This window comes from Bison bison, unplaced genomic scaffold (assembly GCF_000754665.1).
Source record: "Bison bison bison isolate TAMUID 2011002044 unplaced genomic scaffold, Bison_UMD1.0 scf7180017864309, whole genome shotgun sequence".
Lineage (NCBI taxonomy): Eukaryota > Metazoa > Chordata > Mammalia > Artiodactyla > Bovidae > Bison > Bison bison.
The window spans coordinates 8,024,154-8,034,566 of record NW_011494881.1 but is presented as its reverse complement, the minus strand read 5'-3'; the positions used below and the strand labels follow the sequence as shown (position 1 = coordinate 8,034,566).

Genomic DNA, 10,413 nt, shown 5'->3' with positions numbered 1-10,413 from the left:
TTGATAGCGTAGTAGTAGTTACTCAGTCGTGTCCGACTCTTTGCGACCCCACGGACCCCGCCAGTCTCCTCTGTCCATGGGATTTTCCAGGCAAGAATACTGGAGTGGATTGCCATTCCCTTCTCCGGAGGATCTTCCTGATCCAGGAATCGAACCATGGTCTCCTGCATTGCAGGAGAACTCTTAACTCTTTGAGCTACAGGAAGACTTGTTGATACTTGTTTCAAATTAGTAGTCTTCCTGAGAAGGGTTTCCCAAGTGGCTCAGTGGTAAAGAATCTGCCTGTCAATGATGGAGACCTGGGTTCGATCCCTGGGTTAGGAAGAAATGGCACCCCACCATTATTCTTGCCTGAGAAATCCCACGGACAGAGGAGGCTGGTGGGCTACAATTCCATGAGGTCTCAAAAGAGTCGGACACGACTTAGCGACTAAACAACAACACGTAAGAAAGGAGGAATTTTGTAGAACTTGGGCTATATCCATTTTGAGACAGTAGTTTAGATGGAGATGAAAGGTTGAAAAAAAACTTTCCAGGTGAAAACCAAAACAGGTGAAGTTTCATATAATGTTGGTAATAAGTGTTTGTTTTGTTTGGCAGACACTTAACAGTGACATGAAATGCTGCAAAGATCAAAGGAGGAAGTTGAAGTCTGAGAATAGGTTGTTGGAGTTGATGATTAAGAAGTCATTGGGTCATTTGCAAGAACTGCTTTAATAAGAGTCAGTTATTGAGAGGAGAGACTGCAAGTGTAGACTAATGCTTCTTCATGTGGCGCATGAAGAGAAAAATTGTTTGCAAGCTCCCTAAAAGGTTTGGGGTTTGCTTTAAAGGATACAAGGCACTTTATGAGCAAGTAACTCATGTACAAGATTAAAGATTGAAGAAAGAAGAAGACCTTGGAAGAGAGGAGAGGGGATGGGATCAGAATTAGAGTGAAAGGATTACTGTTGGAAAGGACAGAGGACACTTTCAGTTGAACCATAGGAAAAGTAGAGGATTGAGATGAGAGAAAAATTATTGGAATCCTAATATGCCTTTAGTTGGGAAGCTCTCTTGGCAACAAGATTAGCTTTTCTTACTGAATCTTAGGATTTTACAAGTTTTACATAATTTTACAATTATGTTGACTGTTTTTCTAAATAGTCAACATAATAGACTATTGGAGTTCCCTGCAGACTAGATATATTTAAGTAGCTCAGTAATATTTTAATTCACACACAACAAATGGTATTTGTAGAGAGGAGAAATTCACTTTCTCAACAAATGACCTTCTCTCCTCTTGCACAGAAAAAATAGAAGCCATCATCTTGCAACCAGGTATACAAATCTGCTTTCCTTCTGTTTAAAGAGGGAAAAGTGCCCCTTCTCCTTAGGAAAGACACATGCTTTCACCAAGTTTCCCAGTGCCATCCTCCCCTAGCTTCTCAGAGTCCTCTTTTTCTTTTTTTTTTTTTTTTAACTTATTCCCGCTCTCCCATCATCAGCCTCCCTTCTACTTACATTTTTCCTTTAGCATTTAAAAATATCCTTCCTTAACTTTATGAACTATTCCCCTTTATTTTCTTGCCTTCTCCTTCACAGCTATAGTTCTTGACTGTATCATCTAGTCTTCTTATCTCTGTTTTTCCCACTTCTTGCTATGTCCTTCTCAGCCCACTGTAGTATATCTTTTTGCCAGCATTCCACTGAGCTACAGTGAAACTTCTTTCACTGAGATCACCAATAGCCTCTAAATTGTACATTCTCATCAGGGACAAAATTTGCTTCTTATGAGGAAAAAAAAATCATACTTTCTATGTATAAAGCACAGATATGGTACATAAAGAGATATACAGAAATATTCTGTGATTTTAATAATTTTATGGAGGAGGGGTATGAATGAATGGGGCTCTGAAAAGGCCTCTTCAGATGCAATAATGAAAAGAAAGTTGAGGAACACTGTAAAATAACAGATATTTTAAGTTTCTCTTATAGCTTGACCTCTTTGTGCCATTTAAAGTGTTTACCACTCCATTGTTCTGGAAACACACTGACTGACATACTCTAGTTACTTAAAAAACTCTGCTCCCTTTTTTTTTTCTTATCCATCTTCAGCCACATTTTCTCATTCTTTTTGTAGGCTGACTTGATCCATATGCTTCTCAAATGTTGAAGTTCCTTCTATAGGTTCTCTTCTACTATATACGTTCTCTCTTTGCAGTTTTACTCTCCTTTTGTTATAATTTCCATTAATAAAAAATCATGGTTACAGTACTCACAAATCTATCTCCAGTTTAGCTTCCCTCTGAAGCACCAGACCTCTGTATACAGTGGTGTTTTGAATATATCCATTGGGGTCAAATATATCCAGAATTGGGTCAGATTATATAGGACCAGAACTAAATTCCTTTTCCCTCTCATGTCCCCTGCCCCGTCTCTACCCCCAAAACTTTGCTCAACCCTAAATGTTTCTCTTACCTTTTCATTTTGCTTCATCTGTATTGTCAGCACTCTAGATAGGCCCCCACATAAGTCATCTCTCAGCTAATGTCACAATATTCAATTGCCCAATTATCCAATTTCTATAGTGCGATCTTTCTTAAAACTATAAATTGGATTACATGAATCCCTTGCATAAAACCATTTAAAAAATGACTTTTTGCATTGCACTGGGGACAAAGTGAACCAATATCTGCTTTTCTCCATTTTTATCTCACCACCGCCATCCACCTTCTGAAGTTGCTAAATTTGTACTGGGTTTCTTTATCTTATGTTCTTTCTCACCTTGAAGCCTTGTGGATTTTTATAGCACAGTATTTCCCCTGTTATCTTACTGTATTAAATTGTTTGTTTTCTTTGCTGAACTCTAAATGCTTTGAGTTCAGAGACTCTGTTTTGTTCAACTTGTATCCCCATTGCTTAATATAGAAAACATACAAAACTTTGTTGAATGAACAATGGTCAGAATATTGGTTAAAAATCAGAATGACTAAAATATTTTCTGGTTTCATTCTCTCACCTTAGATACACGCCCTTCTGTGCCTCCATTCTGTTATATACAGAAGGAATACATTTTCTTTTTTAGTCACTCTCTTCCAAGGGTATTTTGACTATTGTGATTGCATTGTTTGTGAGTCATCAGGCTGCATGTGTTCAACATTCAGTAAAGAGGGTTTATGAAATATTTAAGCTGCAACTGAAGCTCTGATGGAACTGCCTCTAAACACAGTTTCTTAAGTGGCTTTAATATAAGCTGGGAGAATTCTGTTTTCTGACTCTGAAGTCACTGGAACAAAAGGATAGTTGTGGTAGCTTTCCCAGAAAGTTTATTAAAATAATGGAAGAAGTAACTGCGGCTACTCAAAGGGTAAGTAGCTAAAGAAACACCTTAATTTACACAGCTGCATGCAGTATTTGTTTTTTGCACTAGGCCCTTGGTCTTAATATGGATAGAAGAAATAAGCTCTCTTTCCCTATAGTAGAAGGTTAAGATCGGTTTTAAAGCTGCGCACTTTGAAAGCTGCAGGTACTATGCTTCCATCTCAGCGCTCAGGACAACAGCAGTAAATCCAGATGGTGGTTTGACTTACTCTATTCTTCTGAGACCTGGACGGTGCCAATAAAAACAGCTTTGGTGGAAACTTTTCCTGGAAAGAATTTTTCACCAGCTTAAGACGACAAGTAGGAATTGGCCCTTCAAATAAAGAAACTACGAAGTCACTTATTCAACAGCAGCTTTTTTAGGGTATATTGTAAGAGTAAAGTAGCAAAGATCCATGCGAACTATACTTTCTTTAGGATAAATAGGTGAAGATAACTGTCAGCTCTCTCAAACATAATGTCTGCTGTACGTAATTTATTAGAATACATTTGGCTTCTAACTAAACAAGAAACATATCCTTCAACTCATTCTCTTAAATTTTAAGTTCAAACAGCACATTTGCTGTCCAGTCCAATATGATAACCATTAGCTCTGTGTAGTTATTTAAATTTGATTAAAATTAAAACTTCAGTACATCAGTTGCATTAGCCACATTTCAAGTGTTCACATGTGCTTCTGGGAGGCAAGTAAGAATACTGGACACTACTGCAGTAGAGTGTGTTCATGATAATTAGCTTCTGGGAGGCAAGTAAGAACAGGAGCTCAAGATTCAACTGGATGTGGGTTTGAATCCTAGCTCTGATACTTACTGTATGAACTTAGATAATTATCATAATTATCATTTCCAGACATTCTTGTCTAATCTGAAAAATGGGGATAAGTATTTATAGCGTTGATTATGAGGATTAAAGAAGATAATGTAAGTAAAGTGCCTAGGATAGTGCCTGGCCCACAGTAAGTATTCAGTTTTAGATATTATTAATTCATTCATCTTTAATGAGTAAAACACTTTGAAGCTGAAAATTAGTTATTGTGAAAGATGCTATATTCCATAGATGGCTCGCCTGAAGTCCTCAAGCCTGGGTCTCACTGCGTTCATTACAAAAGTTCCACTTTAATCCGTACTTTATATTTCAGGTGAAAATTTTATTCCACAAAAGGTATATAATGCAACTTTAATCGCAGATCTTATTTCTGGATAGCCCTGTTCCTTTTTTTTTTTTAACATATCAGAGAGCAGAGGTAATAGTTAAAAATCAGTAGGTTCTGAATAGTAAGTCTCTGTATCCCAGTGGTGCTATTTTAACACTCAAATGGAAACTGACACAAAGCAAACTTACTAAACAAGACATCTGACTAGATAAAGTGGAAAAATTTAGCAGGTTCCAGATATTTATCTGGAAATGGCTACCCACTCCAGTATTCTTGCCTGGGAAACCCCGTGGATTGAGGAGACTGACAGACTATAGTCCATTGGGTCGCAAAGAGTCAGGCATGACTGGGTTGACTGAGTATGGGTATTAATCTGGAAAAATTTAGTAGGTCCAAAGCCTTAGCTGTCAGGGTTTATTGCTGCCAACTCAATCAAGGTTGACTACTTGGCTAAGTAGAGATGCATTTGAACAAAGAAACATTTTCTAATAAATAGGAAGCCTAAACCATTAACAGCACCCATATTTATTAATACAGTAATTACTAAAGCACATCTTATTAATTAGTATTATTTAAATTAGTAACTATTGAGCATGCACCACATGGGAAGAGAAAATTATCAGATAAGTCTTTAAATGTCAACTGCTTTCATTAAGTAAATGACTTCCTCTGAAAAGAACTGGTCAGGTTGTCATCGTTTTCCCTGTCGATAGAATTGAATTCATTCTGAAAACTCTTCCTTTCCTCTTTGCAGTTTGTCTTCATGCTTAGAAACTATATTAATAGATTTTACATTCTTTCTCCTTAGGCTACATTTATCATTCAGCACTGTAATTTTGAATGAATGGACCTCTAAGACTAAGTTATTGATACTGATATTATTCATATAAAAGAAAGGAGCGAGTTAACGTAATTAGATATTTGTCCACTGTCTCCCACATTACAAGGACAATAAACTCTTTATTTGAAGTATAACTAACACTCAGAAAAGTATTCAAGCTTTTAACAAAAAACCCAAAAAATTAACACAGAATGAACACAACTTGTAACCATGATCTAGATCAAGAAATAAACATTACCAGTACCTTAGAAGGCCAACCCTGTGCCTCACTTAAGTCACCACCCGCATTCTCCTTCATAATAGAAACCGTTTGATTTTTCTTAACTGTAGTTTTGTCTGTTCTAGAACTTAATATAAATACTGCATGTATCCTTTTGTGTCTGGCTTTGTTCAGTATTGTATTTGTAAGATTTGTCCATATTTGTTTCATGTAGCAATAATTCATTCATTTTCATTGCTGTTTCATTTTAATATATTAATTTATTTTCCCATTTACTATTAATAACCAGTAATAGTCTTCACTACTACAGTATATTGTTATGCATGTTTTTTGTGTACATTTGTACATATTTCTGTCAATCCACCTGGGGGTAGACTTCTGTGTTGCAGAGTATTAAAGAATACTTTGTGTTAATTGAAATAATTTAAATTAAAACTTAACCTTTTTTAAGGTAAGTTTTTAAGGGCTTCCCTGGTGGCTCAGAGGGTAAAGCACCTGCCTACAATGCTGGAGACCTGGGTTCGATCCCTGGGTCGGGAAGATCCCCTGGAGAAGGAAGTGGCAACCCACTCCAGTACTCTTGCCTGGAGAATCCCATGGAAGGAGAAGCCTGGTAGGCTACAGTCCATGGGGTCACAAAGAGTCGGATATGGCTGAGCAACTTCACTTCACTTCATCTTTTTTAATACTAAAAACTAAAGTGCACAGTATTCTAAAAATGTGAAGTTTAGTAGCTTTTAGTATAGTCACAAAGTTGTGCAACCATCATTTCTAATTCCAGAAGATTTTTATCACCTCAAAAAGAAATGCAAAACCAGTAATTCCCCATTCTTCTCCCTCTACCCAACCCCTGGCAATGGCTAATCTACTTTGTCTCTATAGATCTGCCTGTTCTAGACATTTCATACAAATGGAATCATACAATCTATGGTCTTTTGTATCTGGTTAGCATAATGTTTAAAGATCCATTCTGTTGTAGCATGCACTGGTACATCACTCTTTTTTATGGCTAAATAATATTTTATTTCAGATATTTATCAGTATTATTTATCCATTAATTGGTTAATGAATCCATTCATCAATTGATATACATTTGAATTATTTCCACTCTTTGGCTGTTATAAATAATGTTGCTACAACCATTTGTGTAAAAGTTTTTGTATGGACATATGTTTCCAGTTTTCTTGAGTATGTTGCTGCTAAGTCACTTCAGTCCTGTCCAACTCTGTGACCCCATAGACGGCAGCCCACCAGGCTCCCACATCCCTGGGATTCTCCAGGCAAGAACACTGGAGTGGGTTGCCATTTCCTTCTCCATTCTTGAGTATAAAGGAGTACAATTGTAGGGTCATTTGGTAACTCTGTCTTTAACTTTTTGAAGAACTCAACACTGTTTCCGCACATAGCTGCAGTGTTTCGTTTTCTTGCTTAGTTGTCATGGCTACAACCTCCAGTACCATGTTGAAAAGAAGTAGTGAAAATGGAGTATTGTTTGTTCTTTATATTAAGGGAAAGCTTTTGGTCTTTAAGCATTAAATGGTAGCTATAGGATTTTCACAGATGCTCATTATCAGGCTGAGGAAGTTTCTTTCTGTTGCTAGTTTAAATGCTTTTATCTCAAAGGTGGTTGGATTTTGTCAAATGATACTCTGCACCTTTTGAAATAATTGTATTTTTGTCTTTTATTTTATGAGAATTGTATATTGATTGATTTTCACATGTTGAACCAACCTTGCATTCTCGAATAAATCCCACTTGGTCAGGATTATAACCTTTTTAAATGTTGCTACATTCAGTTTGCTAGTATTTTATTGAAAATTTTTACATCTGTCTACAGATGTTGGTCTGTAGTTTCTTGTATTGCCTTGGTCTGGTTTTGGTGTCCAGATAATACGAAGATACTTTTCTTTGATATATACTAAATTTAAACATTTTCCTCCCACAGAAAATGATCCACAGTCTGTTTCTCATAAACTGTTCCGGTGACATATTTCTAGAGAAGCACTGGAAGAGCGTTGTGAGCCAGTCTGTCTGTGATTATTTCTTTGAAGCTCAAGAGAAAGCTGCTGATGTTGAAAATGTACCACCTGTTATTTCAACACCTCACCACTACCTCATCAGTATCTACCGGGATAAGCTCTTCTTTGTCTCTGTCATACAGACTGAAGTACCACCTCTCTTTGTAATTGAGTTCCTACATCGAGTTGCTGACACTTTTCAGGTTGGTTATTCATCAAGTCTTTTGAATTTGGATTATTCAAGTTAGTTCGAGGTGGGACATAATTATATTCTTTAATTTTGATGTACAGTCTGTTTCCCTCTCTCTCTGTCCCTCTTCTTTCTAACTAAGCATATGTTCATAAAATGTAAACCTTTTTAATAGGGCATACAAGTAGCACACACGGCTGCCCCTATTTTATGAGAACAGAACAATCTCATGGTCACAGAAACTGTATTTTTTTTAATGTATTATAAATTATGTCATCAGGAAATAATAGTGCCCTCGACATGCAGTTCTTTGAATGGCACCAAAGTTTTTATAGGTTATGAAATCTTGCATTACTTAAATTTTATTTTTTTTCTTATCTTGCTTAATGTACCAGTAGTTTAAAACTAATCTGTGTTTTTTGGAGTACCTAATCAGGGAAAATGAAGTTTATAGTTCTTATTCTGTTTTAACATTTCAGTGTACTTTCTGGCATAATTTGTAGCAGGAATTCAGTTCAATCTAAAAATATTAAGAAAATATTGATATAGTATATAGAATTATAGAGGGCTTTTTTCCCTCTGGTTTACATATTTTCAACATCTTAAACAGTGAATTATGCTACTGTAAATATACCCTTTATAATAGAATAAAAAATATTTAGCAAACCTTTTTCGTGCCTTCCATCGTGCAATACTATGTATATTTTATTAGGACTACTTTGGTGAGTGTTCGGAGGCTGCAATTAAGGATAATGTGGTCATAGTATATGAGCTCTTGGAAGAAATGTTGGACAATGGATTTCCACTGGCTACTGAATCTAACATCTTGAAAGAATTGATTAAACCACCAACAATTCTGCGTTCTGTCGTCAACTCTATTACAGGTAAGGTAAAACAGTCTATTAGGAACTGAGCCATTAAAACTTCATAAACAATTCATTTTTGCTTGTGATCTGGCAGATTATTAAGGTAGTCCATTTTGGCCAGAATTATAGTTAGTGGTAATGTTAAAATGGATATATCAGTATATTTCTTTTCATGAAAAGAACCTATATCTTAAATGATAAGAGTTTTTGGTTATTACTCTTTTGTTATAAGTTTTGCTTCAAGACTACAGCAATATTATTGCTATTGTTTAACACTGAATAGTAACACTGAATAAATTATCCCAGTTAACCATAAGCCAGTGTACTGGCTGCTGTTAACTGTTGTAGTAATCACTTTGTAATATATATATACCAAATAATTATGTTGTATACCTTAAACTAATACAGTGTTATATGTCAATTATATCTCAGTAAAGCTGGGGAAAAAAACAAAAAATAAAATTTAAAAAGTAGCGTTTTAAAACTGGCATTACCCTGTGTCAGTCGCTAAGTTGCGTCCAACTCTGCAGCCTTATGGACTGTAGCCCTCTAGTCTCCTCAGTCCATGGGATTTACCAAGCAAGAATAGTGGAGTGGGTTGCCATTTCCTTCTCCAAGGGATCTTCCCAACCCAAGAATTGAACCCATGCTGCCTGCATCTCCTGCATTGGCAGGCGGATTCTTTACCGCTGCATACCACACAATTATTAGAGTATAGAAAGTTTAAGACTCTGCACCATAGAGTATATCTTACCTCCTTCAAGTCTTTATTTTACATATATAAAAGATGTATTAAAGAGAGAAAATTAATGTATTTGTGAGATTTTATGCATTATGGGCCTTGTACTTGTGTTGCAAACTTCTAATTTTGCTTTAGTTCATAAGTATAGCTAGAAATTAGAGCTATTCAGATGACAATATTGTTTTGAAAGTATCAAAGTCTTCTAGAGAAAAATTTCTATGAACTGTTATATGCCACTCCATGTATATACTCCATATATACTCCATGTATACTGTCCACCATTGCAAACTCCTTTCCAAGTGCACTGACCTAAAAAATGGGTAAACAAGGTCTATAAGAATGTGGTCTTTCCATTATTCATCCTAATCCTCAGAATAAGTATCAGGAGAAATTTAAGGAAAGATAAGACGAGATTTCTTTGCTCCTAAAATGTAAACTCTGGATGAGAAACTGAGGGAAAAAAATTTAAACATATAAATAACAGTGTAAGATTCTGAAATACAATTCCATAACTTTGTAGACAGTGTCATGACATTAGAGGGTACACATCATGTGCTGTTAAATGAAAAAAAGAGGGGGTGTGGAATACCTTGGTGGGCCAGTGGTTAGGGGTCGGTGCTTTCACTGCTGGGACCTGGGTTCATTCCGTGGTTGGAGAACTAAGATCCCACAAGCTATGCAGCACTGCCAAGAAAGAAAACACACACACACACACACACACACACAACCATAACAGGTTGCCCATAATTATAAATAAGTTCAGTTCAGTTCAGTTGCTCAGTCGTGTCCGACTCTTTGCGACCCCATGAATCGCAGCACGCCAGGCCTCCCTGTCCATCACCAACTCCCGGAGTTCACTCAGACTCACGTCCATCAAGTCAGTGATGCCATCCAGCCATCTCATCCTCTGTCGTCCCCTTCTCCTCCTGCCCCCAATCCCTCCCAACATCAGAGTCTTTTCCAATGAGTCAACTCTTCGCATGAGGTGGCCAAAGTACTGGAGTTTCAGCTTCAGCATCA

General features: G+C 36.6%; 1 protein-coding gene across 4 annotated transcripts in view; it reads left to right on the top strand.

Moving 5' to 3' along the window:
• AP3M1 (adaptor-related protein complex 3, mu 1 subunit) overlaps positions 1-10,413 on the top strand; it is a 21,667-nt gene that overhangs the window by 1,439 nt on the left and 9,815 nt on the right. For all 4 annotated transcript variants that reach the window (XM_010852356.1, XM_010852355.1, XM_010852353.1 and 1 more), the window contains exons 2-3: positions 7,523-7,798; positions 8,498-8,669. In XM_010852356.1, coding sequence (XP_010850658.1) covers positions 7,526-7,798; positions 8,498-8,669 — 445 coding nt within the window. In that variant the 5' untranslated portion in view covers positions 7,523-7,525. The remainder of the gene's footprint in view (positions 1-7,522; positions 7,799-8,497; positions 8,670-10,413) is intronic.